The 27,737-nt window shown below is 47.7% G+C and overlaps 9 protein-coding genes across 10 annotated transcripts; 7 read left to right on the top strand and 2 right to left on the bottom strand.

Annotated features, from left to right (window-relative positions):
* The first annotated feature begins 300 nt into the window (after nucleotides 1-300).
* On the top strand, nucleotides 301-4,783 carry E1B28_003879 (uncharacterized protein). Of its 2 annotated transcripts, none has more exons than XM_043148318.1 (8): nucleotides 301-909; nucleotides 961-1,076; nucleotides 1,130-1,293; nucleotides 1,342-1,452; nucleotides 1,507-1,620; nucleotides 1,679-1,733; nucleotides 4,256-4,561; nucleotides 4,616-4,783. In XM_043148318.1, the coding sequence occupies exons 1-8, from the start codon at nucleotides 863-865 to the stop codon at nucleotides 4,630-4,632; spliced, it is 930 nt and encodes a 309-aa protein (XP_043012913.1). In that variant the 5' UTR covers nucleotides 301-862; the 3' UTR covers nucleotides 4,633-4,783. The 2 variants fall into 2 exon arrangements, with proteins under 2 accessions (XP_043012913.1, XP_043012912.1); XM_043148317.1 differs by lacking the exons at nucleotides 4,256-4,561; nucleotides 4,616-4,783 and adding exons at nucleotides 1,794-2,090; nucleotides 2,145-2,361.
* A 406-nt stretch (nucleotides 4,784-5,189) lies between these two features.
* On the top strand, nucleotides 5,190-6,175 carry E1B28_003878 (uncharacterized protein). The gene is made up of 3 exons (XM_043148316.1): nucleotides 5,190-5,326; nucleotides 5,391-5,642; nucleotides 5,697-6,175. Exons 1-3 carry the CDS (start codon nucleotides 5,315-5,317, stop codon nucleotides 6,072-6,074), a joined length of 642 nt encoding a protein of 213 aa, XP_043012911.1. The 5' UTR covers nucleotides 5,190-5,314; the 3' UTR covers nucleotides 6,075-6,175.
* A 1,107-nt stretch (nucleotides 6,176-7,282) lies between these two features.
* E1B28_003877 (uncharacterized protein) lies at nucleotides 7,283-8,729 on the bottom strand. Its single transcript, XM_043148315.1, has one exon. It carries the CDS (start codon nucleotides 8,705-8,707, stop codon nucleotides 7,484-7,486), a length of 1,224 nt encoding a protein of 407 aa, XP_043012910.1. The 5' UTR covers nucleotides 8,708-8,729; the 3' UTR covers nucleotides 7,283-7,483.
* A 92-nt stretch (nucleotides 8,730-8,821) lies between these two features.
* On the top strand, nucleotides 8,822-10,965 carry E1B28_003876 (uncharacterized protein; the record flags this gene model as incomplete). Its single annotated transcript, XM_043148314.1, has 3 exons — nucleotides 8,822-9,189; nucleotides 9,250-10,013; nucleotides 10,066-10,965. The coding sequence occupies exon 3, from the start codon at nucleotides 10,078-10,080 to the stop codon at nucleotides 10,963-10,965; it is 888 nt and encodes a 295-aa protein (XP_043012909.1). The 5' UTR covers nucleotides 8,822-9,189; nucleotides 9,250-10,013; nucleotides 10,066-10,077.
* On the bottom strand, nucleotides 10,905-12,605 carry E1B28_003875 (uncharacterized protein). Its single transcript, XM_043148313.1, has 6 exons — nucleotides 12,524-12,605; nucleotides 12,358-12,478; nucleotides 12,091-12,300; nucleotides 11,986-12,025; nucleotides 11,743-11,905; nucleotides 10,905-11,688 (listed from the first exon to the last, which is right to left on the bottom strand). The coding sequence occupies exons 3-6, from the start codon at nucleotides 12,163-12,165 to the stop codon at nucleotides 11,025-11,027; spliced, it is 942 nt and encodes a 313-aa protein (XP_043012908.1). The 5' UTR covers nucleotides 12,166-12,300; nucleotides 12,358-12,478; nucleotides 12,524-12,605; the 3' UTR covers nucleotides 10,905-11,024.
* A 155-nt stretch (nucleotides 12,606-12,760) lies between these two features.
* E1B28_003874 (uncharacterized protein) lies at nucleotides 12,761-16,487 on the top strand. Its single transcript, XM_043148312.1, has 11 exons — nucleotides 12,761-12,989; nucleotides 13,049-13,157; nucleotides 13,219-13,248; nucleotides 13,301-13,468; nucleotides 13,520-13,775; nucleotides 13,829-14,112; nucleotides 14,163-14,544; nucleotides 14,602-14,976; nucleotides 15,040-15,105; nucleotides 15,157-15,635; nucleotides 15,689-16,487. Exons 1-11 carry the CDS (start codon nucleotides 12,820-12,822, stop codon nucleotides 15,716-15,718), a joined length of 2,349 nt encoding a protein of 782 aa, XP_043012907.1. The 5' UTR covers nucleotides 12,761-12,819; the 3' UTR covers nucleotides 15,719-16,487.
* Nucleotides 16,488-16,561: 74 nt separating this feature from the next.
* On the top strand, nucleotides 16,562-21,082 carry E1B28_003873 (uncharacterized protein). Its single transcript, XM_043148311.1, has 4 exons — nucleotides 16,562-16,774; nucleotides 16,829-17,149; nucleotides 17,208-17,910; nucleotides 17,973-21,082. The coding sequence occupies exons 3-4, from the start codon at nucleotides 17,488-17,490 to the stop codon at nucleotides 21,024-21,026; spliced, it is 3,477 nt and encodes a 1,158-aa protein (XP_043012906.1). The 5' UTR covers nucleotides 16,562-16,774; nucleotides 16,829-17,149; nucleotides 17,208-17,487; the 3' UTR covers nucleotides 21,027-21,082.
* A 315-nt stretch (nucleotides 21,083-21,397) lies between these two features.
* E1B28_003872 (uncharacterized protein) lies at nucleotides 21,398-24,084 on the top strand. The gene is made up of 7 exons (XM_043148310.1): nucleotides 21,398-21,577; nucleotides 21,639-21,996; nucleotides 22,051-22,161; nucleotides 22,219-22,545; nucleotides 22,596-23,007; nucleotides 23,058-23,433; nucleotides 23,486-24,084. Exons 2-7 carry the CDS (start codon nucleotides 21,862-21,864, stop codon nucleotides 23,916-23,918), a joined length of 1,794 nt encoding a protein of 597 aa, XP_043012905.1. The 5' UTR covers nucleotides 21,398-21,577; nucleotides 21,639-21,861; the 3' UTR covers nucleotides 23,919-24,084.
* A 228-nt stretch (nucleotides 24,085-24,312) lies between these two features.
* On the top strand, nucleotides 24,313-27,718 carry E1B28_003871 (uncharacterized protein). Its single transcript, XM_043148309.1, has 13 exons — nucleotides 24,313-25,237; nucleotides 25,293-25,344; nucleotides 25,402-25,512; nucleotides 25,574-25,626; nucleotides 25,681-25,872; nucleotides 25,929-26,052; nucleotides 26,106-26,111; nucleotides 26,171-26,315; nucleotides 26,392-26,805; nucleotides 26,876-27,022; nucleotides 27,086-27,147; nucleotides 27,215-27,305; nucleotides 27,368-27,718. Exons 1-13 carry the CDS (start codon nucleotides 24,393-24,395, stop codon nucleotides 27,475-27,477), a joined length of 2,352 nt encoding a protein of 783 aa, XP_043012904.1. The 5' UTR covers nucleotides 24,313-24,392; the 3' UTR covers nucleotides 27,478-27,718.
* The last annotated feature ends 19 nt before the right edge of the window (nucleotides 27,719-27,737 follow it).

The following is a 27,737-nucleotide window of genomic DNA, read 5'->3' as shown; positions in this document are numbered from 1 at the left end:
TGATTGAAATGATTCGTATGTGATTAGAAAGTTCGTCGCATACCCAGCCGATAGAGAAACGGTGATGTCTGTTTGATGCGATAAATGTTGAAATCAGAAAGTCGAGGTTTGTCGACATCGTCGGCGGCAGCAGTCCTGAGCGCCGGACTGCAATCTGTGTGGCGAAAATTTGCCCCAGAAAAGGCAGCGAGAGGATTGGTCTCCCTGGGCTTTCAGGGCATTTTGACGCGATGGAGGTCTCTGAGAGCACCGCCGCCGTTGCCGATGTACACCGACGTGTGAAATTACTTTCTTTCCTTTCTTTCCTATCTCTCAACGCAAGCTGATCACAGCTAATTTATCTGTGAATTGAATATTGAATATTGAAGTCTGGTCTTTCGGTCGCGCTATTCTCGTTTTCAATCGACCTATCTCTTAGGTGCAGTCGTTTCCTAAGTAATCGTTCGTGTTCACACTTTGTACTTATCAACAACACGATCCTCATCGAGCTTCAGAAGATTAGTCTCGTGGATGTGGACCGCAATCACGATATCTTTCAAATGCCGTTCCGAAGGGCAGAATGAAGGAAGCCGGTGTACAACACTGTACAGCAAACCTTTGTTCCTAGGGTGCCGTTGGATGCTTTTATGCTTAGGTTGAATGGCTTAACTCTGTTTTGCTCACGAAATCCCGGCTATTGTGACTGATGGAATGGGCATATAGAACCCGTGCATGTGCATGGATGCGGTCCAATCTGAAAGCAGCAGCAACAGTTGAGAAGTGGAATTGTTTGAAATTACAGGCGTCCATGACACCCTTAGCACAAGGCTATATTAGGAGGATCCAATATCGACTGAAATCCAGGTCCTGACCATAACCCATCATGGCCCTCAATTCTTCTGCTGTTCGTGGAGAAGATTACATCTGGATGTACGTCGTCTCTGTGCGCAGTCCCCTACTTGACCGTCAGATATTCTTTAGCACCCTGCCGAACCTTCTTGCTTTTGCATTCAACTGGAGCCTCCTTGGTGCACTGATGGTTCAACTGTATACGTACCACATCTCGTTCCGGGACCGATTGGGGTTCAAGATTCTAGGTGGGTGTTTTCTCTTTCTGCTTCTTCAAACATATGCTCAATACTTTCCTCAGTTTATAGCGTCTTTATTCTCGATTTGGCTCAAACCTGCTCAGCTACCTATGACGCAGCGCAATGGTTCGGGTATGGTTGGGGTGACCCAAGTGTTCTAGAGAAAGGATACACGACATTTCTCAACGTACCACTCCTCACGAGTATAATTGGAGCTGCTGTCCAGGTATGTCTCTTCCGAGCCATCGTTGATTTCCCACTGAGGACGTGGAAGACATTTTTCGGATGGAGGATATGGTCCTTTTCCAAGTCAAACATTTTGTTCGGCTTTATTATCTCGATGGCTTTGACCCAATTAGGTGGTTCGATAGCCACCTCATACTTCGTTCGTCTCTGTCTCTCTTTCTACAAGCACGGCCCTCGTTGACTCTCTGTAAAGCTCTTCCCACGCGAAAAGGCAAGCCCCGTCTCCAGCATTCATCAATCAGTCGGAGTGCGGCTTGGTACCTCCGCTGCTGTCGACATCGTGATTGCGGGTTGTATGACTTACTATGTGAGTTTCGGGGCCTCTTCATGGGACTTCACTTCCTCACTGACCCCCTATTGAATAGCTTTTGAAGAGCCGTAACGAATTTTCCATGCGTACCAACGCTGTCGTTACAAAGCGTACGCTCAAGTTTATGTCACTCCCTCCACGGACTAACTAACTTCTGTTGTTTCCTTTAGTTGTACGGCTTACGATTGAGACTGGAACGATAACAGCCGCTGCTGCGATCATCGATCTCGTATTTTTCCTCACCCTTGAGCACAACTCTTTACACCAGTTATCCGGCGTCAACCTGTCGAAACTCTACACAAACTCGTTACTGATGTTGTTCAATAATCGACTACTAGCTCGACGTGAGGCTCCGTTGGTTGAAACAGGATCGAGTCCTGCAGATCGTTCGTGGCAACGGCAGGGATGGAATGCTGTTGGTAATCGACAATACTCGGACATTTCTTCCCTTGAAACATTCCAAGCAGGTGTGTTCCATTCCTCTGATGGGCTTATATCAGAGCATTGATGTCTCCACTAAGCATCAGGAAAGATGTAAGGCGGCTAATCCCACCGCCGGGCAACTCATACACATCCCTGATTTGTTTGTCTGGTTCCACTCCGGATTCTGATTCTCCATTTTGTCTCCTTTCTTTATTTAACGGCCTCTGCTACTCCTTACACGGGAGGGACGTCGGTAACTGTTTATTTATTTTCGATAGGGTAAATTATATCATATATGTGGAACAATTGGCAGGGACCTTTCTTACTATTGAATGGGTGTACTGCCTTTGAGAGGAGTATAATCGTAAGAGGTATAAAGCGTTTTTCACGCGTCGGGACCGTCGGTCATATGTAATTGGTACATAGACTGTGCAAGACCGGGGTCGATAGTCTGGTATTCGGGGGCGTATTAGCTTCGTGGTCCCCCAAATCGTCGAACTTTGCGCGTAACGAGCGTCTGGACAATGTCGCAGCAAATGCGCATTGTTGATTCGTCTTGGCAGGATGTCAGACTCATAACCGTCCGTTTTGGGGTTGCTAGAGTTTGAATATTCGCTGGGAGTGCTGGGGAACGACATCGGGGAAAAAGACTGTGGAAACTGGTAAAGGGCGGGCGGAATTTGAATTTGGGGGATCGCAAAGCTAGCCCCCGCCCCGAGTACCAGACTGTGTTTACAACTTTACTACGACACATATCTAACTGGGATCTGAATATCCAATCTCAGATCATGATCATCATGATCTCATTTCTACAGGACGAGTCCGAGGTACGAGATCTCGTAACTTATCTCTGAGGTATAGGTGAAGTTCGTTTCCTAATCAGTCATTCGTATTCACACTTCGTACTATTATTTACCAACAACTAGATCCTCATCAAGCTTCAAAAGATTAATCTCACGTATACCGTGCCGCAAACCCCCAAAATTCAGAGCTAGTGGATGGAAATCACGGTCACGGTATCTTGATGCTGTTCCGAAGGATGACCCCAGGGTGAAGATGAAGGAAGCAGGTAAGCACATCTTTGTTCCTGGGTGTCTTTGATATTTATGTTGACTCTGGTTTACTCACGAAATCCCGGTTATTGTTAGGGATGGTATTGGGTACAGGACCCGCATTCAGTGGCAACTGAGAAATGTAAAATTGTTGATGACGCTCACAAGACTATATTAGGAGGACGCAATATCGACTGAAAGCCAGGTCCTGACCGCAGCCCATCATGACCCTCAATTCTTCTGCTGTTCATGGAAAAGATTATATCTGGCTGTGCGTCCCGTATCTCTGTGCGCAGTCCCCTACTTGACAGACATTCTTTAGCACTTTGCCGAACCTTCTTGCTTTTGCATTCAACTGGAGCCTCCTTGGCGCACTAATTGTTCAACTGTATACGTACCACATCTCGTTCCGGGATCGATTGGGGTTCAAGATCCTGGGTGGGTTTTTTCTCTTTCCGCTTCCTCAAACAGATGTTTAATACTTTCGTTAGTTTACAGCGTCTTTATTCTCGATGTGGCTCAAACCTGCTCAGCGACATATGACGCGGCACAATGGTTCGGGTATGGTTGGGGTGACCCAAGTGTTCTTGAGAAAGAATACACGTCATTTCTCAACGTACCACTCTTCACAAGTATAATTGGAGCTGCTGTCCAGGTATGTCTCTTCCGAGCCATCGTTGATTTTTCACTGAGGATCGTGGAAGACATTTTTCGGATGGAGGATATGGACCCTTTCCAAGTCAAACATTTTGTTCGGATTTATTATCTCGATGGCTTTGACCCAATTGGGTGGTTCTATAGCCACCTCATACTTCGTTCGTCTCTGTCTCTTTTTCCACAAGCACGGCCCTCGTTGACCCTCCATAAAGCTCTTCCCACGCGAAAAGGCAAGCCCCGTTGCCAGCTTACATCAATCAGTCGGAGTGCGGCTTGGTACTTCCGCTGCTGTCGACATTGTGATTGCGGGTTGCATGACTTACTATGTGAGTTTCGGGGCCTCTTCATGGGACTTCACTTCCTCACTGACTCCCTATTGAATAGCTTTTGAAGAGCCGTAACGAATTTTCCATGCGTACCAACGCTGTCGTTACAAAGCGTACGCTCAAGATATATTTCCCTCCCTCCATGGACTAACTAACTTCTGTTGTGTCCTTTAGTTGTACGGCTTACGATTGAGACTGGAACGATAACAGCCGCTGCTGCGATCATCGATCTCGTATTTTTCCTCACCCTTGAGCACAACTCTTTACACCAGTTATCCGGCGTTAACCTGTCGAAACTCTATACAAACTCGTTATTGATGTTATTCAATAATCGACTACTAGCTCGACGTGAGGCTCCGTTGGTTGAAACAGGGTCGAATTCGAATCCTACAGATCGTTCGTGGCAACGGCAGGGATGGAATGCTGTTGGTAATCGACAATATTCGGACATTCAATCTTCCCTTGAAACATTCCAAGCAGGTGTGTTCCATTCCTCTGATGGGCTTATCTCAGAGTGTTGACGTCTCCACTAAGCATCAGGAAAGATATAAGGTCCGGTTGACCTACTAATCCCACCGCCGAGCAACTCATACACATCCCTGGTTTATTTGTCTGGTTCCACTCCGGATTCTGATTCTCCACTTTGTGTCCTTTTTTATTTAACGGACTCTGCCACTCAACTGCCACTCCTTACACGGGAGGGACGTCGGTAACTGTTTATTTATTTTCGATTGGGTAAATTATACGTGGAATAGCTGGCAGGGACCTTGCTATTGAATGGGTGTACTGCCTTTGAGAGGAGTAATCGGTTTTCACGCTTGAGGACCTCCACTCCACCGTTGAAATATTGATTTCCTATATCTTTGTGGGTCTGTTAGATGTATCAGCACTAACCATCTCGAAACTGAATAATATTCAGGATCATCACCTGTAGAGCAGGTAGAGCAGAGAGGTGCATATTACACGTCGTAAACTGAGTTTTTACCGTTATTCCAATGATCGTAGGCCGCTTTCAAAAAAAGGTTGTATTACAAAGCACTCCAAAAACCCGAATACTGATATCGCCAGGATATCGCAGACCAAGATACTCCATCATACACCGCCAGAGCGTGCCTATATAATGTAGATTCCGAGTCCGAGGTACGAGGATGAGGCTGTTGTTTTAGACATGCACTCACGTGTTCGGAAGTGATTTTGACCTCGCCCCTATTGCAGTTCATTCATTCTTTCCTCATGTCATCGAAAGTGTGTGTTCCTCTACTCTCTGGAGGCTCCATGGTTCGGTTCATCTCACAACTCTATTCTTTAGCATCACTCTAGCCAGTCCTCTGGCCCCCGTAGCCACACTTCCCGCCCCTCAACCTGGACCCCATACTGTCGTCCTGCTCCGGACAGTGTTCGCCCCACTCTAACATTGGTCGAGGAACCACACATTTTAGATTGTTATCGAGCATGTTTGGAGCGTGCGAAACAACAGGGCGATGAGAGTGGTATTCGGCGGATGGAGGAGGTCATCAGGCATGCCGAACGTCCTCATGTAGTGGAATTCAATTATCTTGGGGTGAGTGACTTGTTCTACTTTTTATCATTATTTTACTCAGAACCCGAAACAAAGATGCCCTACACTCCTAGTATTCACGGCCCCGCTCGAAGACTTCGTTTGGATTTGGATCGATTTGACTTGGACTTTGTCTACTGGGATGCTCGGTTGATTGGAGAGAAGTTTACTTTCGGGTGCACGGTCATGCCGCACGATCTCCCATCCACTACCCTCTACGACTGGCGGGAGCATGACGTGAAAGTCTTTATGATCGACAGCTTCGATGATCGCCAAATTGCGGTTACGGATGATTTCCTGATGACTGGCGTCGCTGGGCAGAGGATACTCATCAAAGTCCCAACGGGCCGTTCGAGTTCACCTTATGCATCTCAACTTGTCATGTTTCAGCCTGAAGACGGCCCTTTGCCTGTGCCCATTTTTGCCCTTTATTAATGGTGTTTATCGTGGCAACTGTATACAATGTCTGCCTCGGAGATAGGTACATAACAGAATGGAAATAATGTTGGAACGCAAAAAAATGCACTCGCTTGCCACAGACGTACATAACCCACTCGTACACTTGAGATTCCCAGAACCGCAACTCTTACCATACGGTTTGACAACTTCGTCTGTTGGACAGTTTCCACTCATCCCCGTACATTTCTCTTCCACGCCACAAGCGCTATCCTTACTCGGTATGTACGTTTTACACGTCTCTTTTCTCTTTTCTAATCATGTTTTCCTCCCGGTCATTCAAGATGCTACAGCGCAGGTCAGTTTTTTTTTTCATGTCGTGGTATCATCGCTTTTGTAGAGTCATCCCTTACATAGATGGCATTGATTTAATTCATGTCTGTTGGGATGGACACCGCTGCAGTACCGACGACGGTCCAAGGACAAGGAAGAACTGGACGAAAGCGATAGCATTTTCATTTTTGCTCATTCAAGTGCCCGAACATTTCTGTTGTACCACCAAACTTGTCCGACTCGGCCCTCGACCTTCCCTATCACTCGTCAGCCATTGCGAATGCTTTTGTCTTCAATACCTCAATCAAACCTCGATACGAGTCCCAGCCGTTGAAGAGGCGAGGTCCCAATGGTTCAATTCCATGGGGTCAATCTCAGGCTGTTGATGACCATAAGTTTAGTCTCTATGTGGCCAAGGTGACTACTGGGACAGACACCGTGTCGGACAGTTTACTCCAGCAGATAGGCTCAGGCTGCTGACCCGAAACTGCCATTGTCAAACGATTCCCTCACCTCCCTGCTGGTCGCCTAGCTAGGCCGATCCTACCGAAGATTTCTGACGCTAGTTCTCGAGATGTCTCCGATTGTGTGAAGAGTTTCATGGGGATGACGAGCAACATTTCTGGCTCACTTGGGAGAGCCTTGCTCGTCAGACTCTGACCATAGAGCGTGTTCTAGTAGTCCGGATTCATCCTCGAAGAGCTTAACCTACGTCCAAGCACGATATGGAAGATATCTTCCGTTTGGAATCGACTGACCGGGATTCAGATGAAAGTGGCATTGAGAAAAGCCCTTTTTGCGCAGCTGCTTCCGAGGCGTAGTTTTGGCGAGGCGGAGGTAGATCTGGTCGCGTTTTCTGTGTATTGAGCGGTAGAAGGCGTGTAGGCCGATGCAGCTAGGACGGCGGAGAGCACTGAGTAGATAAAATCCATGTATTAACGTATCTGTTGTGAATGTAACCAACCTACACAACCTGTAGTCGCAAAGAAGAAACGAGGGCAGAGGGTGCATTAATGCTGAGTAATGGAAGAGAAAGAGAAAGAGAAAGGGGAGAGAGAAGAGGAAAACGAGGGAAAGAAAATAGAACACAAAAATTATGTCAAGGAACGCATCCGCTAATCTGCTGACTTTGAAGTCGGAGTAGGCTGCTTTCGCTGTAATACTTCAACCCATTTCTTGGGGAACCATCCTTCTCTTCCATCCCTCGTTCTCCCTTTCCACCATTGTGCGTTCTCAATTTCTTGTCGAGGATCGACTTCTTGCCCCAACTGTGGGTCGAATTTCCCCATGATGGCTACAATCTCGTTTTCTTTCAGCGATATCTCTGAGTTGTTCGAAGCCGTGAAGGGATACAATGCCCGTGCAAAGGTCAGTTGTGAAGGGTCGAGTGGAGGAAGTGGTTGGCCGGGGATGAGAGGAAGGACACCACCGTTTCGCTGTTGTTCTGCTGCACGGGCAGCAAGGGTTTTGACAAGCTTGTGCATGGCGTAGGGTACACCGAATATGGCGAGTAGGAATATGATAAGGGGTTTCTTGCTTGCCTTTGGTGGCTGTGGGGCGCCAGGGGGAGGTAAAGGACCTTGAACAGGTTTCCCGTTTATAAACTGCTTAAACTCGCTCTTCATCGCTGGTTTACCCGTTATCGTCTCCTTGATCCATCTAAAGAGCCCTAATAGCCCCAAAACACTTCCTAACGCATTCCGGAGCTGTCCAAACTGGTCTATAACTCCGACCATAGCGAAGAAGGAGGAATGAGTCGCCATGAAAGTGCTTTCCAACATTTGTGCAACGCCAGAAAAAGTTTGAACGATAGAATGAAGGAGGGTGAAGGTGTGTTGAGTTGTGGCTTCGAGGGTTTGGGAGAGGCTTGGGATGGGGTTTCCGTTGGCGTCGACGTTCATGGGCATTCCGTTGGGACCCATCATGCCCATACCGAGGCCTCCGTATCCTCCATATCCTCCCATACCGCCATAACCCATACCGCCATAGCCCATGCCTCCGTATCCCATTCCTCCCATTCCTCCCATTCCTCCATATCCCATTCCTCCGTATCCGCCGCCATAGGGTGTGCCGAAGCTTGAAGCTGCACCAAATCGGTTGTAGGGAGATGTACCGTATGAGTATGGAGATGCTAGTGAGGTTGTTGTAGCTGTTGTAGGGGAAGTGAAGGATGAAGGGCGTTCTGGAACGGTGGGAGGGGATGATGATGACGATGCTGCTGTTGTCGATGACGCTGTTACTGATGGTGTGGATGCAGACGACGGCGAGGGTAGTGTTGGGGCTGTTGATGAGGCGACAACGCTTCCTGCGCGTTCCCAAGGCTTTGGTGGGGAACCCATGGTGGGGGTAGACAAGTAAGGCTAAACTGGCGGAAGTCCACTGTCACCGGTCTCTTTTTTTTTGTTCGGCAATAACCGAAGCGGTTATAAGCGTTTAAGTGCGCACGACGCCGGGTCGGACCACCGTCACCCTGGTGTCTGTAGACTGTGATTACCTTCTCCCACCACTGGTCTGTCCCAAGTACTGCAACTTCATTTGCATGCAGCTCTTGCATGAAAGCCTTTGCTGTTTCATATCCCTCAGAGCTCACAGGGACCGTCGTTGGTTGTGAACGCGAAGACCGATATCTAGTCGGACGAAGCACTCGAGCAGGACTCGGATCCAACACTTCGGTTACATTTCAATTCAAGTACTTCAACGACCTCATGGAGCGGGGAGAATCATTAATGACTTCTCGCGATGGCGACTTCTACTGAGGCGGACCAGTCTGTGCAAAAGTGACATCCATCCTTGCTGGGAGTATCAGCGTCGCATTCACCAGGTGCGTTTCTTTGTCGACCCAAGATAATAACGTCCTGATCGAAATCTTATCTTCACCCAGCTTCATCGCTCTCGCATTCGCCGCCTGTGCCTCCGCACTCACAGTCTCCACACCTACAAGTGCAAGTGCTGTTCACCCTGTCGCGATTGCATGGGAAAGGACCAGTGTCAATGACTCTGAAAGCTTCACCTTCATGTGATCCGAAAAACTCCACGTCGCTGTTATATCCTCCTCTGCACTGTCACCAATATCGTCTTCAAACCACCGAAAGCCCTCCACTAGTTTACGCTGCCATAGCGTCACGACTTCATGTACGAGTTTCTCAGTGGGGGCTACCAAATGCCACGAGTAAATGCATGCTTTCATAAATTCGAACACCTCGCCCTGTAAATTGTAACCATCATCCTGCGATGAGGGAGGGAGGGACACTGCTAATGCGATGACAAAATTGGGCGACAGGGGTAGTCTGGGGCGGGTCCCTCGGTATGGCTGTCTCGGTAGTCTGGGCGATCCGGGTTTGAGTTCGGGACGGTTCCTACCCAAGTGCACATGCGTGTGTGCGACGGTTAGGCAACTTTTGAGTACTACGTTTGTCTACCATTTGTGGTAATGTAATATACTGTAACTATGTCCGTTGGACTTGATCTCGCCTCACAAGTTGCATAAATATTCCTTAGCTCCTTGACATGACATGTTAAATAAAAAAATTCAGGATTTTCGTTGTGACTAGAAGCCAGCGCACCGTTGGCCATTTCTTCCCACGACAGACGCGCTTTTTAAACATTTTCCTCATCTATTTTCCATTATAAAAAGACCTCTTCCAGGTGTGCAACTGTCCATTATACGATAGTCTACAGCTTAAATCGGTCCTTATAGTCGGCTCTAACAATGGGGCCACACGGCAAAGCAAGGTCTCTTCTTCGTTTCGGTCGACCCCCTCCCATCACCAAACCCCTCCGAATCAACCTCCGTACAAAACTCCCCCAACCTCCCGTAAAAATCGTCACCCGAGAATTTGCACCATGTCGACTAGAAGACCATTACCACACCACCCTCCAAGAGGACGTGATGTACATGACTTACATCCACGAACTCGGTCCACGTCCACCACCAAGAGATATCCGACTCAAATACGACCCAGAAAATCCCTATTCCAAATACCGACATAATCCTCAAGTTGGTGGATCTCAAATGGGTAGGAAACCACCCCCACCGTCCAGTCCCGAAACCGTCACTCGGCTGGAAGCGATCCAGATTCATACAATGGCCAAAGACGCGTTACAGAATCGAAGTAGCCTGTTGGGCGTAATAATGGCTTTACGAGCCCTCACCGGAGAAACCAGCCAGGGTGGCGGCCAGCACGCAGTACGAGGCGTCGAAATTATACGAGGCAAAAAAGCAGTCGGGGGGTGGATAAGACCTGGAGCTCCCGTCGGCGCAAAAGTGACATTAAAAGGACAGAGCATGTACGATTTCTTAGGAACGCTCATCGAATTTGTACTACCCCGACTTCGAGAGTTCGACGGCGTCATGTTACCCCCTCCATCTGCGAACGTCCGAACACCCTCTGCCGTTTCCGGAGTCGTTTCGTTTGGACTTTCACCGACCGCGATGGGGTTTTTCCCGCAGATAGAGGTTAATATGGATGCGTATCCGAGGCTATACGGGTTCCATTTACATTTTATTACGAACGCTACGGGTGTTGGGGCCCAGGATCGTGCGAGAGCGTTGGTTTCCGGTTTCCAGATACCATTTGTTCGTAATGCGAACCTATGAGGTTGTTGTATACGGAACGGTTTTTGCTAATGTAAATAATAACAACATTATTTTTTCGCCTATCCAGCCGCTTGCGTCCTCTCCAGCATTTTGTTAACCACAACAGGCTTCCCACTCGCCGGATGTGCCAAATCAGCCACCCTTTGTTCCCTCATCCTAATCAACAACTTCGTCAAAAAACCCTGTGTCACTACATTCTCCGTATCAGGACTTCCGTACCCACCACCGCTACTGCTTCCATCACCAAACATATCGTCCTTCTCAGGAGTGCCGAGGCTCGCAGTCGAGCGTTTCGATGGGCTATTTATGTTATTAAACGGCGAAGATCCGTGCACGTTTTGCTGTCGTTGTTGGTGGAGATGTTTCGAAGAGGAGCCAGCGTCTGGGGAACTATCTTCTCTGTATCGGTCCCATAGGGAGTACAGAGAGATAATCTCTTGAGCAATCGTAGCTATATGTTGGATCGATACATTCAGTCCTGCTAGAAATGTGATGGGATCCTGAGGTTTTTTGACCATGTTAACTTGAGTTTGGCGAGACGGTCGTCGAGACTGGGGCCTCTCTTCAAGGAGGGACGAGTCTGAGAATGATGGAAGGAGGTGGGAGATGGTTGCTTGAGTTGGGCCGTGGAGAATCATTGTTAGATAGATAGCTGCGATTGCTATGAGATGAGGAGGATGTATTAGGCACAGTTCCGAACGATACGTGTCGTTGATTATGAACCTGTAAGCGGTTGTCAGAGATTTCCCGTTTTCAAAAAATAATAATAAAACGTACCAAGCAGTTTGAAGAGCACCCTCTGATAACTCCAGTTTCGCCTCGTCTGAACCCCAATAACGAGGTCCCTCATCAGTAGGAATTCCGACTCCAACCTCTCCTACTTCAACTTCTTGAAAAGACATATTCCCAGACCCATCATTGACTTCTTTCTTGCAAAGTGCTAAAAGTGTTCGATACGGGTGAAAAATGACCAAATCGCACTCGAGGTCGTCAACGAGATAGAACTCCATTTCTGCTAACCTCGTATTGTCCGATGGAAAGTTTTTGATTCCATATTGTTCTGTAAAAAAAAAAAAAAGCTCGATTAGCGGAGCATCTGAATTCAAACACGAAGAACCAACGTACGACTGAACAGGCTTCTTGACTCGGTGACAACGTTCTTGATATGTACAGGGGATTCTTCTGTCTTTGCTGCGACATAGCAACACGCTGCGATGACCAGGAATGGATCTGTCTCGCAGTATGAACTTTTCAGGTAGAATCTTCGGAAGAACACCGTCGCGGTTGCGACGACTCTTTGACGAAGGTTAAGCTTTTTCCCGAGCTTTGAGATGACTTGGAAACAAAACCGATCTACACACCCCGTGAACTCAAGAACCAGATATCGCTCACCATTTGCGAAGTAGATATTCAAGAAATCGAGATATTCGGCATCGCCGACGTACAATAAATCGTCTACTCTTGCTTGACGAAGTGTAGTTCGGTCAACTATCCATCGTTGACTAAGGAATTACTAGAAATTTGATTAGTTGGACCGTATTCTTAGTGGCGAACTTACTAGTGTGAACTTGCCCAGAAATCTGTAGCCATGAAATCGCAATTCTTTTGAATTCGGGATCGTGGTAAGAGGTCAAGCTGATTTGGCGCCAATCAGAACGCAGAGAGACCGGGAGCGTAAATGACGCTCTCTGATTGGTATGCAGTAGATGTCCGATGTCGGCCGTTATAAACCGCTGCGTCACGTGGACCGGAGCAAAACGCGGAAGTGAATAAATAGTGGCAAAAGTCGGAGGTACGCTTGTTTGACTACCGTCATCTTCATCACTCTCCACGCCGCTCTCGTCGTCGTCGGCGATGCTCAACTTATCTCAACGGACCGCTAATGTTATGCGGCGGCTGGTGGCTGGCATGGCCACCGTCGCCCCTCGCATTGGGGATACCAAAGTGCCCATGTCACTCTTGGAAAAAGGTGCCTACATCAATTATCAAAGGATTGAGGACAATCTCGCTATCGTTCGAGAGCGGTGGGATCTGATTCTTGTTTTGTTATTGGCCTTTTTTTGCTGAGACCAACCGTCGTTAGTCTTCAACGCCCCCTGACCTTGTCAGAGAAAATTCTCTACGGTCACCTTGATGATCCACATGGTCAAGACATTAACCGGGGAGTTAGCTATCTCAAACTTCGACCAGATGTATGTACTTTTACACGTTCCTTTTCTCTTTTTGTAATAGGTTTTCGTTCCGATCATGTAGCGAGTTGCTTGTCAAGATGCTACAGCGCAGGTCAGTTTCCATCTTGTGGTTATCATCGTTTTCGTATTTATCTCTTACATAGATGGCATTGCTTCAATTCATGTCTGCTGGAATGGACACCGCCGCAGTACCGACGACGGTCCACTGTGATCATCTCATCGAAGCTCAAGTTGGAGGTGTGAAGGACTTAGCGCGAGCAATTGACATCAACAAGGAGGTCTACGACTTTTTGGCCACTGCTACTGCGAAGGTAGACATCTGCATCATCTCGTTTCCTCTGCCGTTTTCTGATCTCTTACAGTACGGTCTTGGTTTCTGGAAACCCGGTTCTGGCATCATTCACCAAATCATTCTCGAAAACTATGCCTTCCCTGGTGGACTTATGATTGGAACGGACTCTCATACACCTAATGCTGGTGGTTTGGGAATGGTTGCCTGTGGTGTTGGCGGTGCTGACGCCGTAGACGTCATGGCGGATATTCCGTGGGAACTTAAATGCCCTAAGGTTATTGGTGTCAACTTGACTGGTAAGATCGATGGCTGGACAACTCCCAAGGGTATGTGTATCTCATGAAAGCAAACCTTATCGGTGCTCATACGGGTTTCGTAGACGTTATCCTCAAAGTGGCTGGAATCTTGACGGTTAAGGGTGGCACCGGTGCTATCGTCGAGTATCGTGGCCCAGGCGTCGAATCGCTTTCTTGTACTGGTATGGCGACAATCTGTAACATGGGTGCTGAGATCGGTGCCACCACCTCCCTTTTCCCATTCAACCACCGTATGGTCGACTATCTGAAGGCCACGAAGCGGTCAGAAATAGCCGCTTATGCTCAACGATTCGCTCCCAATTTGAGAGCTGATCAAGGTGCCGAATACGATCAAAATATCGAGATTGTTTGTGACTCGTCATCCTCGATGTTGACACTCTCTGATCTGCTTTCCAGAACCTTTCGGAACTTGAACCTCATGTTAATGGCCCATTCACACCTGATCTTGCTACACCTATTTCGAAGTTCGCAGAGGAAGCCAAGAAGAACAACTGGCCCGAGGAGTTGAAGGTTGCTCTCATCGGTTCCTGTACTAACTCCTCCTATGAGGACATGTCGCGATCAGCATCCATCGCCAAAGAGGCTGCCGACCATGGTCTTGATGTCAAGAGTAAATTCACTATTACGCCCGGTTCAGAGCAAGTTAGGGCTACTATCGAGCGCGATGGCCAGATTGCTGCCTTTGAAAAAGTTGGTGGTATTGTTCTTGCCAACGCCTGTGGACCTTGTATCGGACAATGGGACCGGCAGGATGTTAAGAAGGGCGAAGCTAATTCAAGTAAGTAAAGTAGTTCTGCACTTCCAGTCCGGCGTTGCTGAGGGCTATCGATTCAAGTCATCACCTCTTACAACCGTAACTTTACTGGCCGAAATGATGCTAATCCCGCCACTCATGCCTTCGTTGCTTCCCCCGACATTGTCACCGCGATGGCATTTGGTGGATCACTCACTTTCAACCCCTTGACCGACAGTCTGACCGGTTCCGATGGGAAGCCGTTCAAATTTACGCAACCTAACGGTCACGAACTCCCCCCTCGAGGTTACGATCCCGGTCAGGACACCTTCCAGCCCCCTCCAGAAGATCGTGCTAGTGTGAAGGTTGCTGTTGACCCTAAAAGCGCTCGACTACAACTCCTAGAACCTTTCACGCCTTGGGACGGTAAAACTCCTGCTGATCTTCCTGTCCTGATCAAGGTCAAGGGAAAGTGCAGTGCGTACCGTCTCCATACTATACTAGATCAATGTGCCTTAATGACTGACGTTTACCTCTCAGCAACCGATCACATCTCTGCTGGCGGACCTTGGCTCAAATACCGTGGACACCTTCAAAACATCTCCCGTACGTATCGTTTTATGTTTTACAACCTTTTTTTGCTAATAGCCTTGATAGAGAACTGCTTGATTGGCGCCGTCAATGCTGAGAACGGAGAAGCCAACAAGGTGAAGAACCAATATACTGGTGAATACGCTGGCGTCCCTCAGGTTGCTGCTCACTACCGTGACAACGGTATCAAGTGGGTAGTTGTGGGTGACCACAACTACGGTGAAGGCTCCTCTCGAGAACATGCTGCACTTGAGCCCCGATACTTGGGAGGTCTTGCTATCATCGTTAGATCCTTCGCGCGTATCCACGAGACCAACCTCAAGAAGCAGGGTATGCTGGCACTTACCTTCGCGGACCCAGAGGATTACAACAAGGTTCAGCCCAGTGACAAAGTTGACATCTTGGGTTTGGAATCTTTCGCACCCGGCAAAAACCTGACATTGGTGTTGAAACACGCCGATGGCTCCAAAGAGGAGATTTCGCTTGCCCATTCGTTCAACGAGGGTCAAATTGAGTGGTTCAAGGCTGGTTCTGCTCTCAACCTGGTTCGTTCATACTTTGTATTCTCCTCGTTTACTTTTGCTGACACGCTCCTTAGATGGCCGCTAAAGCCAAGGCCCAAACGTAAACAATGATAGCTTCGTTATGCAGCCTTACAACAGATTGAGATGGAGGATTGAGATGGAGGGAATGCGAGATTGCGGCCTCTTTCTGGGAGACTGCGAGCTTGACCAATGGCCCGAATGGTGGCTCTCAACGAAGGATCGTCTGAATATATAGTTTTCGTGTACTCTCCAGGTGTTCATGCAATTTATGTACATACTTTGCTCTTTTTGTTTAAATTTTCTCGATGATTTTGTACAATAAAAACAATAAATGAGTAAAATAAAGGTCATTTGTTTTCCTCACTCTCGGTGAGGAGAGGTTTGGGATGCAACAACTCGAGGGGATGCTGCAGGTATCAAACAGGGGACTCACTATAATAGGAATTCGATAAGTAGTTTCTGCTTCGCATAGCAGGCATACTCCTGCCACTGGCACGGCTCATCTCCTCTGTTGGACGCTGTCGAATTTCCATACCGACGAACGAAGTAGAGATTTTTGAATCCTAGGTTAATCTTTCCGATGTCGCCATGGACAGGATAGTATGGCATCTTTGCTCAATTCTTCTTGAGATACAAAGGAAAAGGTCACCCAGCGTAATCTTCGGAACAGCCCCAAATGTAGAGGCAAAATCCATATCTCCACTCTTGAGCCTTGTAAGGGTTTGTTCGGTAGCCTGCGTCGAGCAACTCCGAAGGCGCGGTTAACGTTGTAATAGGAGAGCCCCAACAGTCCTTGGAATGTCGTCAGTTTGGCACGGGCAATGGGAATTGCTTCGAGAGAAACGGGATAATCGGAAGCAGAGGCATACAGTTCATCCGAAAGAGGCAGGTGCTGGTTTCCGTCCTAGTCTCCTGGCCAGGCCTAGGCAGACTCCAACGCGCGCTGGTAGCTTGCTGGGACTACCGTCCCATCCAGTGTCTCTTCCGATGACATTCACATTAAGCAACGTTATGGCACATTCCTCCTAAAAATACGGTAAACCAGTGCAGACTAGGCGCGGAAGGATGGTCGGTGGGATGTCGCCGCTCAGTTCGAGGTTGAGATCGGCATTGAAGGTATAGAAGTGGGCAACGATTATGTGAGTTCTGTTTTTTGTTCAACCATTTCTTCGTTCACGTATCCCATCTTCTAGTTTTCAGAGGACACAAGACGTGCGCAAGTTGGTATTACTCTGGGGACCTGGAAACCATCAGCGTTTCGTTTAACACAATCAAAGGCGATCCCGATGTAATTTATGTTTATGATTCCTATCATCCAGAGGCGCCGAAAGAACAGCTCTAAAACACCGCAAAATGTTGTCCTGTCTGACTTCCGATACCGGAAAAAAACTGCGATAACTATTCTTTTGCTTGCCTTTCCGCCAACCGAACACATCAACGACCCAACTCGATCCTGACGCCGGCTCCTACGCCCTCTTCACAAATACATGTGAGCGAGCTGCCGATGCTCTTCGGTCTGTCTTCGACAAGCTTTGATGTTATCATTCCTTGCTGATGAAGGACCCCCGTCAGATGTCGATCTTTGGAGGAAGCTACTAGATGATCTGACCGTCTCCCTGGCAAAATCGAGAAGTAGACGCATACGAGCAAAATTTACTCTGGTACCGGCGGCATTCAACCTGAAGCGGCAATGGAAAGATGCAAGTGTTGGTGTTTGTATAATTGGATGCTTGTGCATCGCAAAACCGAAATACTGAAATACAGCTTTCGTACTGGGAACATCATCAGAACTCTCACTTCTCTGGGCGTAGTAAGTTCATCCCTCCTCTAGCCCAACGAGCCCCTTTCAATCATGCCGGAAACCCAAACCTTTGGGGATATAATCTCCGACGGTATTCAGGATGTGGCCGCGTTACTTCCTCTTCTAGGCACGGAGCAATGTGAACGACATGTAGGGACGGCTCTTGACAAGGGCTTTCTATATGCTGCGGCTACTCCTCTTTCAGTGTTCGGAAGTCTGGGAATAGTAAAAGCTGCTTTTGCTACGCTTTTGGCGACTATTACAAGACCTTTTTATGGGGGCAATTGGCTAGACGACGCTGGCTTTATTACTCATGGATCGGTTTCGTCAATGGTCGTCATTGCCAAAGGCACGAAAAAGTATGGAGCAGAGGTCAAATTGGAGAAGCTGCTGCAAGAACAGCATATTGATGACCCAAAACTCGTAGCTGACATTGAATGGTCCGGATGGCGGAGGGGGAAGGAAAAGTCTACCGTACGTGGGTTAGACTGAAGCATAGCTGCCAGCTCCGAAATACTGACTTCTTGACACCACAGAACTTCCTCTTCTCTTGGAACTTTCTACTCACCTTTACCTGTGCACTGAGCTCAGCCATCAGCATCACGCCTTATCTCTATCTGATTCATAAGCATTGGGACGACCCTTTATTGTGGATTTACCCCATGTTACGTTCATGTGGCTCCTTCTTCTGCGTAGTTTCGGTACAATTTGCACTTCAGCTCCGCATACATCATATCACCAAATCCACTCTACTACTGATGCAGGTAACACAGCAATACCTTCCATCTGAAGAGCAAGCTGCGATAGACTACCGGGACACCGTCATGGAGGAATGTCTCTGCAAGCTTGTCCTTGAGCTAGACAAGAAGCTTTCATACGACCCGGAGAAAACTCTCACTCCACAAGAAAAGGAACAGATGAGAAAGGACCGGGCTGTTTTGGTTGGACGGCTGCCACTAGATTGGAGGCTCCAATTCCTCCAGTTCCTGCTGGTTTTCGGAATGAGTATGGTAGTCACGGGCTATATTGGCTGCTTCAACCTCGTCAGGTCATCTGATGCAAAATATGGCCCATATGTTTGGACCGGGATGGAAATACTTCTGTCTCTTCTTCGCATGTTTCTATGGGGTTTGAACCCATCCTGGGACGACAGTAGGACCGGGATGACAATGCGACTTGAGCTGCAACCCAAAACCGGCAGTTCTCCTATTCCATTTCTTTCCAAATCGACGACGTGCACGATAAATGGGCTGCCTCCCCTTCGGCAACTACCCACGACTCAGTCTGACCTTAGCAGCCCGAGTTATGATTCAGAACCACTTACCGACTTCCTCTTTCCACTCATATCAACTCCACATCACTTGACAAGACTGACCTCAGCATCAGGGCACGAGGATCCTGTGAGGAGATGGGGGAAGGGCCAGAGGGAAACATTTATTGTCGAGAGTGCAGCGGAATTCCTTACTCATGCCTCTTCATATGTGGGGCCTCTCTGTCGGCTCAGTATCGAGAACATTTCCTTGTACTACGGAATAATCCCAGGCCATGGGCCGGACGCAAGTATTAGGAAACTCCTGTGCACAACAATTCTCCCCAGGTCCACAGTCTCACCGTTGTCGATCTTCATGGATGGGAATGTAAGACCGTCTGCGATTCATTCCTCTTCCTGTGGTGACCTGCCTGGTACGAAAGCTGTCCAAGTCACCCTCCAAAGCGAATTCGATGATTCTGATACTCATCCGCTTGTGGATACCAGGACCTTCAATCGCATCGTAAAGCATTCTTACGATCTCTTCAACCGCTTGTTCAATGACACCTGTCCTACGCTGGACTTGTCCTGGACAGTGTCGATCCCATCGGGGCGTCGTCCTGAAATCCATCCAGACTTTCAGGCCCCTCGTTGCCAAACTCAGATCCCATTGACAGCGTTTGACAAGGACTATATTCAATTGAGCCAGATGTGTGAATTCAAGGGCGAGCATTCCTTCTACCGGGGAATTATGACCGTCCCCGTGCTCACATCTGATTCGGAGGCTGCTGGTTCATCATCTGCGGCCGATAATATTCAGCTAGTTCAATATGCAGCGATGTTCGAAAGTGCCATCCTCGAAGTGCAACTGTGTTGTAAGGTGCACGAATTTGCACGATCTCGAGGCTTGTCTCGAGTCATGTCTCGCCATCTGATATTCGAGTGGACCCGGAGGATGGAAAATCGAATACTAGGGGAGAAACGCGTATTTGAAAGACGCGCAATGGGCTTATCAACTGGATCTACCAGTGGTCATCCTTATGGGGAGATGTGGGATTCGCTAGCTTCAGTGCTACGTGTGCTACCGTTCAAGGGGCCGATGGTGGAGAAGTGGAACGAGCACATCCACGATTTTATCAACGTAGAGGAGGGCCCTGACATTCAAGAGTTATTTATACTGAAACCATTCACGGATATGGATCACCTGCGAAACACCTTGTTGCGTGTGTTCGTTGAGCCAGATACCAACAACTTCACAGAGGATTATCGTAGCATGGTGACTTTTGTCCGTTCATCTCTCCTCCGTCTCAATAATTTCCAATCTTCTGAGTTGTTCAAGCCCGTTGATTTGTGTGGACCCGACTCTGCCAATTTTTTGCCGCCCAACATGACAATCCGCAAAGACACACATGGCATCTCGAAAGCATTCGCTGATCAAATTCACACTGTTCATACTCTTCAAATTTCTGGTCTCCGCATGCAGGGTGTCCTCCACCTCCTGCATATCCTCAGCGATTCACACTTGGAATCACTCACGACACTCACGACTTTGAGTTTCAGTCATATTCGCGATCTTTTTGTCCGTGATGTCAACGAAACCGTCGTTCGTTTGATATCGTCCATTCTCGCGAAACACAATATCCTATGCCTCGTTTTTGACAGATGTCGATCTCTTCCTAGGATGGTCCTCGAGTCATTACAAGAAACTATTCAGGTCAATCGCAGGGAGTGGATGAGGCGTGCGCAAGACGATGGCGAGATCAAGTATCAGTATGGGCTGCAATACCATCTTCCCGTTTCATCCCGCGAGTCAAAGCATGGACCGCACCCCCTATTTCCCGATGATCCTCATCCAGTGTTTGAAGTCCATCAACATGACATTATCTTATCGGATTACGGGGAGGTCTTCGTGATGATATACATCCCAAGTCGTGGAAAAATCATCCCTACCTTCACGTTGCAGCCGATCTATCGGGACATTGAGATTACTGTTCAACTTACGTGTGCGGATGTGCAGAATATCAATCCAGATGATAGAAACGCTGAACAAATCCAAGTCAGCAGTAGCGTTTCGATGTCAAATGGCGAATGGCAATCGCTCCGAGTGGACGAGTTCCCCGATGTTGCTGAAGGTTGTTATGAACTTCGGTTTACGGCTCGTGGTGGGCAGTATTTTTTCAAGGAGTTCAAGATGGAACTCATACCAGGTCCAAGAGTGGGGAAGCAGGTAAGCGTTACAAGAAATGTCCCGCGATCGACGGTCGAACCGGACTCCAGTTCGTCGTCAAACCTGAGAATCGAGAATGTGGGGGGGCGGAAGAGAGGGAGGTCGAAGGTTTGATTTATGAACTCCACTCAGTAAATAATCATTATGAAGTATCTATTCAACCATTTTATTTATTAAGGCTCGGAGAAGAGAATAGCCTTAGATAGACAGACAGACAGACAGATAGATAGATGGGTCCCTGAAATCAGAACTGCCGGAGCTACTGACACAACCCAAGAGCAATCTCGACCCTCTTAGGAGCCGGCGAACTCTAAGGTGATCAGTTGGTAAAGTACAGGGTTAGAGTGTACTTTATAATACCTAATGTATCAAGTAGAGAGATGTACTAGACTAGACACAAGGCTCGTCAAACGCTGAATTGATCATGTGCTCACAAACGGCGTCGGCGTCGGACAGGTCTCTGTAATCCTCTTTGACACTATCATCTCCACTCTCCATCTCATCTTCCTCAAACCACAATGCTTGAAGTTTAATCTTGGCCCGCCATCTGTTTACATCGTCATGAATAAATCTCGCCGTTATAGGAACCATGCCATGAATAAATGCAGTCCTTGAGAAAATGGAATGCTTGAAGCTCTGTCATGGGTAACGTTGATTGTAACGAAGTCAGTGAGATCCCCTTTGGACAAGCCTATGACTTTGATACTGAGTGTCAACATAAATCAGATCTGTCACTCAATACGATGGATAGAGCTGAGGTGCCGGAAGGGAGTTCAAATGATTGGCGCCGAAAATTTCCTCACGGCTCAGACACCCTCATCCGAGTCATCGATAAAAATTTGACCTTGAAATTCGAAAACTGGCCTTCATACACCTTCTGCCACGACAACTTGTATTTCTACGACCCCGTATATTGACATTCCCTGCAAAAGCAGGAACCGCACTACGAATGGCTTCCACAACAAAACTACCCTCGCTTCCACCTGTGTCCGACACGGAGCCTTCTCGATGTATTCTCGATGCATATCGGATATCTATAGCGAAAAGGGTGTCGGAGGCGTTACCGCCGTTGACCATTGAGCAAGTATGTGCTTTTTGAAGTCTTGAGAAAAGGACGATTCATAATTGTAGGTTTTAGGTTTATAACGGTGTCGACTATGGCAAGAAGGGCGTTGATTTCACGATCGCGTTGCCTAGGTTTAGGTTACCTGGAAAGGTAGACGAGCTTGCTAAGCAAGTAACAGAGCAGGTATGTTCGTCTCGTTCGTGCCGACGTCCTTTTGAAAGTTCTTAACTTTGTTTGTAGTTTCAAGCAGATGATTTTATCGCTTCAGTAACCCACGACAAAGCTTTCCTTCATTTCCAACTCAACACAACCACCATGATCCGCGAAATTCTTACACAGATTCACAATCTCACTCATAATACCGAATCGAAACAACCCGAGTATGGAACGAACTCTAGTGGTAAAGGGAAGAAAGTGTTGATCGAGTATTCTTCGCCGAACATTGCAAAGGATTTTCATGTCGGTCATTTGAGGAGTACGATTATTGGCGCATTTTTAGCAAACTTGTATAAGGCTTGTGGGTGGGAAGCGGTTTCGATGAACTACCTTGGTGATTGGGGTACTCAGGTCGGTTTTGCTGGATGGTAGCTTTCATGTGCTAATATGTTCTTGTTCAGTTTGGGCTCATTGCTGTTGGTTTCGAACGATACGGATCCCAAGAAGAACTCGAAAAAGACGCGATCAAACATCTCTTCAATATCTACGTCCAAATCAATAAAGACGCGTCCGAAGATCCCGACGTCAAAGTCGAAGCTGCCAAGTTCTTCAAGAGGATGGAAGGCGGTGATGAAGAAGCGCTCAAAAACTGGCGGAGTTGGAGGGAGTTGAGTGTGAAGAAATATGAAGCTGAATATGCGAGGTTGAACGTCAAGTTTGATATTTATACCGGAGAGAGTCAGGTCGGACAGGAATGGATGGACAAGGCCACGGCAAGGCTTGATGAGATGGGATTGATTGATGTGGTGGACGGCGCGAAGTTAGTTAATCTGGAAAAGTGGAAGTTGGGAAAGGCGGTTGTTAGAAAAAAGGGTACGTTTCTATCTTCTCGTGGTGCCCCTTTTAGCTGACTATTCACGTAGATGGAACGTCGATATATCTTACTCGAGACATCGGTGGAGCCATCGAACGATATGAAAAGCACAAATTCGACAAGATGATTTATGTTATTTCGGCTCAGCAAGATCTGCACGTCGCTCAATTCCTCAAAGTCCTTGAACTCATGAAGTTCCCTTGGGCCAAAGATGTATCTCTAATCAACTATGGTCTTGTACAAGGCATGAGCACGCGAAAGGGTACCGTCGTCTTCTTAGATCAGATCATCCGGGAGGCAGCATCTGTCATGCACGAACAGATGCAGAAGAACGAGGAGAAGTATAAAGCCGTAGAGAATCCTGAGGAAGTTAGCACAGAGTTGGGTATTACGGGTGTGAAGATCCAGGATATGGCTGCTAAGAGGTAGAGTCCTGAAAATTTCCTCTTCGCATGACGAAATTGATTCATCGGACAGGATAAACAACTATACGTTCAATTGGGACCGAATGAAATCCTTCGAAGGAGATACTGGTCCATACCTCCAATACGCACACGTCCGACTCGCCTCGATCGGTCGTAAAAACCCCCACCTGCTACCCCTCCCTCCACCATCTTCAATCGATGTGACTTGTCTTGCAGAGTCAGCACATGCTCGTGAAATCGCTTTCCTTCTCGGGTCATATCCGGACGTGGTGAAAACTGCGTTGAAGAACCACGAGCCTAGCACGATTGTTACTTTCGCGTTCAAATTGAGTCATGCGATATCGAGCGCTTGGGAGACGGTTGTGGTTAAGGGAGAAGAGGATATTGAGAAAGCTAGGGCGAGGATGTGGTTATATGAGTCTGCTAGGGAAGTGTTGGCTGCTGCGATGAGGTTGTTGACTTTGAGGCCGTTGGAGAGGATGTAGGCCCTGGAGGGAAGTCCCCTCACGGGACGAGGGCCTCGGTCATTGACCTCTGCCGACTTGTGGTCTATTCGTACATATCCTATATCTTGGTCGAATGATAATATATAATCAAGGTTTCCGAGTAGGAGATGATTAATATTTGATACTCATACCATTCCGTTATCCCGTCCAGTGCACCACGAAGAGTGCACATGGGTTGAGTCTCAAGATCCCAAGCCTCATGGTGGTACTCGATCTTGAAGAAGAATTGAGCGTTCGCATTCGTCTGCTTTGCGTTACAAAAATACCAAGTGGTCAGTACTTCAAGCTTCAAGCTTCAGTGGCCACCGATGGCACCGGCGAGCGCGGCGCGGGAAAAGTGGGTAGTGCGTTGCGCAGCGCCAATATAACTTGGCGGGCATTGCCTTCGTCGCTTTGCTTATTTTATTGTGTGGCCGGGTAACCGCTGGGAGGAAGCCCTTGTTTCTTTCCTTCATGTTACTCCCCCTTTCTCTGTATGCTCTTCTAGCCTTATTCACTGTCCATTCCGAAGCTTCAAGTCAGGCTTCAAGACCCATCAAACGCGTCGCACATCCTCAATATCATGGCATTGATATCTTCCCCCGTGTTCCTCCGCTCGCGAAGCGGGACTCCTCATTACAATTCGACGACTCATTCAGGCTCACGTTGTCAGTCTTTGAACAGACTTATCACCTTCACCTATCTCCCAACAACCACCTTATTCATCCTGCGGCACGAGTTACCTACCATGAACGCGACCCATTGACGGGACAAGTCAGTTCTAAAACGGTTCCACTCCTTCGAGAATCGGTGAAAGCATATCATGGGCATGTTGTTCACCCTGAACATACCGACGCTCGGATACTCGAAGACATTGCCGGCGTTGCGCATTCTTCATATCCAGCACTTGGCTGGGCTAGAGTTATCTTACATGACGACGGCGACCCTACCATTGGGAAACCACCCTTATTTGAAGGCGCATTTTCCGTCAATCACGTTATTCATCACATAGTGACAAAAGACAATTATCTTCGCGCAAAACAGTCTTTTGATCCAGAACTCGTAGAAGAACTTGACGACCTCCAGCTTGTAATCTGGCGCGAGACTGACGTGACATCTGCGGAGGAAGTCGAGGACTTTGTTGGCAAAGGATTGGATTTGAATCCGGGAAAAGGGGGCACATGTGCTCATGATACGCTAGAGTATAACACCAACCCTGCACTCAACCCCACACTACGCCCTGACTATGAACCGTCGCTTCTTCCGTACCCACTATCCTTCTGGCGCCGAGATCTCATCGGAGGAGATGTGCAAACAAAGTAAGAAAGTTTCATTCCTTCCATCGCTACAAGATGAATGACATTTCCCCTATAGCTATGTTGACTTCATCGGGCAGACGGCTGGTTGCCCCACTTCCCAAAAACTCGTGAGTGTTATATCTATACTGAATGAACACCATCTATAGATTTGTTGTATTGTATAGGTTTACATGGGCGTGGCTGCTGACTGCGCTTATGTTGCAAAATACGGATCTACTGCGAATGCGACTCAGAAAATCCTGAACGACTGGAATTCTGCGAGCGCGCTGTACAAAGTCGGTCATCGTCCAAAAATACTACATTACAATCTGTTCATTGATAACTCCTCTTTGACAGTCCACTCTCAATGTTAGTCTCGGTATTGTTGAACTCCAAGTCCAAAGTGGATCGTAAGTGCTTCACCCATTATCAAAGGATCTTAACTCATTGCATCACACATTTAGCTGCCCAACTCAAGCAGACCCCAACACGCCTTGGAACATCGATTGCTCTGGCAGTGGTGGCGACATCAACCATCGACTTTCGCTCTTCTCTCAATGGCGTGGTGCGAAAGGCAACGACGGTGCTGGATTATGGCATCTGATGAGTGGATGCCCTACTGGGCAACAAGTCGGTATTGCTTGGTTGTCTACTCTGTGAGTTTTCCGGAACTATAACAGAATTTGTCTGATTTAAAACGGATTTTCATCAGGTGCCAAAATACCGCATCGAACAACCCAGATGGACAGATCGTCAGTGGAACCGGCGTATCGACGTTTGGTCTGACGGAGTGGCAAGTCGTAGCTCATGAGATTGGACACAACTTTGGCGCCATCGTACGTATTCTATTTCCCTCGCTGCATCATAATATCTAAAACCATTTTTTCAGCACGATGTAAGTCTCCAACAGGAAACCGTTCTTCAGTGGTCACAGATATTGACACGTAAACACAGTGCGATACAAATACTTGTGGATCTGCTCCTAACACTTGTTGTCCACTTAGCAGTTCGACATGCAATTCCGATTCCAAATTCGTCATGAACCCTACTTCACAGCCGGGTGAAAATAACTTCTCACCTTGTACCATCGGAAACATATGTACGTTTCCCTCCTCCAGATTGATTCATCAGCGGACCATCATCCATTAATACTTCTTCTTCCTCTCTGATATTAGGTTCCCTGATGCGAGAAGGAGCAAAAAACCCAATCAACTCATCTTGCCTCGTAGACGCCTCCTCTAAACAACGCCCACTTCTGTCTCTCAAAATGTGCGGCAACGGTATCGTTGAAGAAGGTGAAGACTGTGACCCCGGTTCTGGCGTTACTTCTCCCTGCTGCGACAGTCAAACCTGTAAATTCAAAAGCGGAGCGAAATGCGATCCACTCAGTAGTACATGTTGCACCGATCAATGTGACTTTGCACCGAGTGGGAAAGTGTGTCGGGCGAGTAAGGATAGCGCTTGTGATGTGGAAGAGAAATGTTCGGGGACCAGTGGAAACTGTCCGAATGATGTTGTTAAACCGGATGGTGAGAGTTGCGGTTCTGGAGATCTCAAGTGTGCGAGCGGGTTATGTACGTCTGTGGCGAGTGAGTGCTTTTTTTCTTTTTTTGCGAGGGTAGATTCGGGGGGAAGCTAATCTTGGTTTGGTGTTCTTAGAACAATGTCAGAGCCAAGGTGCATCTATGAACCTCACGGACGGTTGTAGACAGCCGCAATCGACATGTGAACTGGTCTGCCAAGATCCTAAATCGTCCAATTCCTGTATCAAATTGTCGACATTGATGATTGAAGGGTCGCCTTGTGGTACGTACTTGACTTCGGAATGCTCTGCCACGGTGACTGACCGACTCCCGTTTCTCTACAAAGGTTTCGCAGGAACATGCAAGGGAGGGAAGTGCGAAGCGGGAGGGTGGTTCCAGACGGTTCAAGTGAGCTTTTGATGCTTCTTTCTATTCATCCTAGAAGTGTTTATAAGAATCTCTTTACCCCTTCAAGGCCTGGTACAAACGAAACTTGCAAATTGCAATTCCGGTGACAATCGCAGCTGCGTTGGTTATTCTGTTGATTCTGTACTGCGGTTTTAGATGTACGTTGCTTTACGTTAAACCTTGCCGGGCCTATTTTCTCATCATTTCCATTTCTCTACAGGTATCTGCGGAGGTCGTAGGAGAAGTAACACCAAGTACATGCAAGTGACGCCAGCTGCCGTTGCTCCTAGCTATAACCCGAATACGAATTATCAGAGGTTGGGTACCTAGAAGATTTGAGTGGGCGTGGCTCACTGGATGGCAGATGCGTTGGAACTTGGGATCCACTATAGACGAATATTTCATGGTTACGAAACGAACATTGTACGATCCATTCTTTGTAGACTCGTAAGGACTACTGCTTCAAGTAATCGTGATACGCTTGCTTTTATTCTGTACCATTAGATTTCATATCATTCAATGACTATGGCGGAAGTCGAGTTGTTGTCGCTGTGCCGATAGGTGGACTGCCTCTGGCTCTAGTAAATTGT

The sequence above is a fragment of the Marasmius oreades genome, chromosome 2 (genome assembly GCF_018924745.1).
Source record: "Marasmius oreades isolate 03SP1 chromosome 2, whole genome shotgun sequence".
Taxonomy (NCBI): Eukaryota; Fungi; Basidiomycota; class Agaricomycetes; order Agaricales; family Marasmiaceae; genus Marasmius; species Marasmius oreades.
This window is presented reverse-complemented; position numbering and strand designations above follow the sequence as displayed.

Excerpts from the sequence above, each read along its gene's own strand:
- E1B28_003871 (XM_043148309.1), top strand. The coding sequence starts at position 24,393 with ATGTTACTCCCCCTTTCTCTGTATGCTCTTCTAGCCTTATTCACTGTC. Across the intron at positions 25,513-25,573 it reads CTGCGAGCGCGCTGTACAAA|TCCACTCTCAATGTTAGTCT; the intron begins GTCGGTCATCGT and ends CCTCTTTGACAG. Across the intron at positions 27,148-27,214 it reads GGTGGTTCCAGACGGTTCAA|GCCTGGTACAAACGAAACTT; the intron begins GTGAGCTTTTGA and ends TACCCCTTCAAG.
- E1B28_003873 (XM_043148311.1), top strand. The coding sequence starts at position 17,488 with ATGCCGGAAACCCAAACCTTTGGGGATATAATCTCCGACGGTATTCAG. Across the intron at positions 17,911-17,972 it reads GGGGGAAGGAAAAGTCTACC|AACTTCCTCTTCTCTTGGAA; the intron begins GTACGTGGGTTA and ends TTGACACCACAG.
- E1B28_003877 (XM_043148315.1), bottom strand. The coding sequence starts at position 8,707 with ATGGGTTCCCCACCAAAGCCTTGGGAACGCGCAGGAAGCGTTGTCGCC.
- E1B28_003879 (XM_043148318.1), top strand. The coding sequence starts at position 863 with ATGGCCCTCAATTCTTCTGCTGTTCGTGGAGAAGATTACATCTGGAT. Across the intron at positions 910-960 it reads GGAGAAGATTACATCTGGAT|CACCCTGCCGAACCTTCTTG; the intron begins GTACGTCGTCTC and ends GATATTCTTTAG. Across the intron at positions 1,077-1,129 it reads ATTGGGGTTCAAGATTCTAG|TTTATAGCGTCTTTATTCTC; the intron begins GTGGGTGTTTTC and ends TACTTTCCTCAG.
- E1B28_003872 (XM_043148310.1), top strand. The coding sequence starts at position 21,862 with ATGGCTTCCACAACAAAACTACCCTCGCTTCCACCTGTGTCCGACACG. Across the intron at positions 22,546-22,595 it reads TTGGTGATTGGGGTACTCAG|TTTGGGCTCATTGCTGTTGG; the intron begins GTCGGTTTTGCT and ends GTTCTTGTTCAG. Across the intron at positions 23,008-23,057 it reads GGCGGTTGTTAGAAAAAAGG|ATGGAACGTCGATATATCTT; the intron begins GTACGTTTCTAT and ends CTATTCACGTAG.
- E1B28_003874 (XM_043148312.1), top strand. The coding sequence starts at position 12,820 with ATGCTCAACTTATCTCAACGGACCGCTAATGTTATGCGGCGGCTGGTG. Across the intron at positions 14,113-14,162 it reads ACGATCAAAATATCGAGATT|AACCTTTCGGAACTTGAACC; the intron begins GTTTGTGACTCG and ends TCTGCTTTCCAG. Across the intron at positions 15,106-15,156 it reads ACACCTTCAAAACATCTCCC|AGAACTGCTTGATTGGCGCC; the intron begins GTACGTATCGTT and ends TAGCCTTGATAG.
- E1B28_003875 (XM_043148313.1), bottom strand. The coding sequence starts at position 12,165 with ATGTCGCAGCAAAGACAGAAGAATCCCCTGTACATATCAAGAACGTTG. Across the intron at positions 12,026-12,090 it reads GTCAAGAAGCCTGTTCAGTC|AACAATATGGAATCAAAAAC; the intron begins GTACGTTGGTTC and ends TTTTTTTTACAG. Across the intron at positions 11,906-11,985 it reads TTTCCATCGGACAATACGAG|CACTTTGCAAGAAAGAAGTC; the intron begins GTTAGCAGAAAT and ends GAACACTTTTAG.
- E1B28_003878 (XM_043148316.1), top strand. Across the intron at positions 5,643-5,696 it reads TGGAATTCAATTATCTTGGG|ATGCCCTACACTCCTAGTAT; the intron begins GTGAGTGACTTG and ends CCCGAAACAAAG.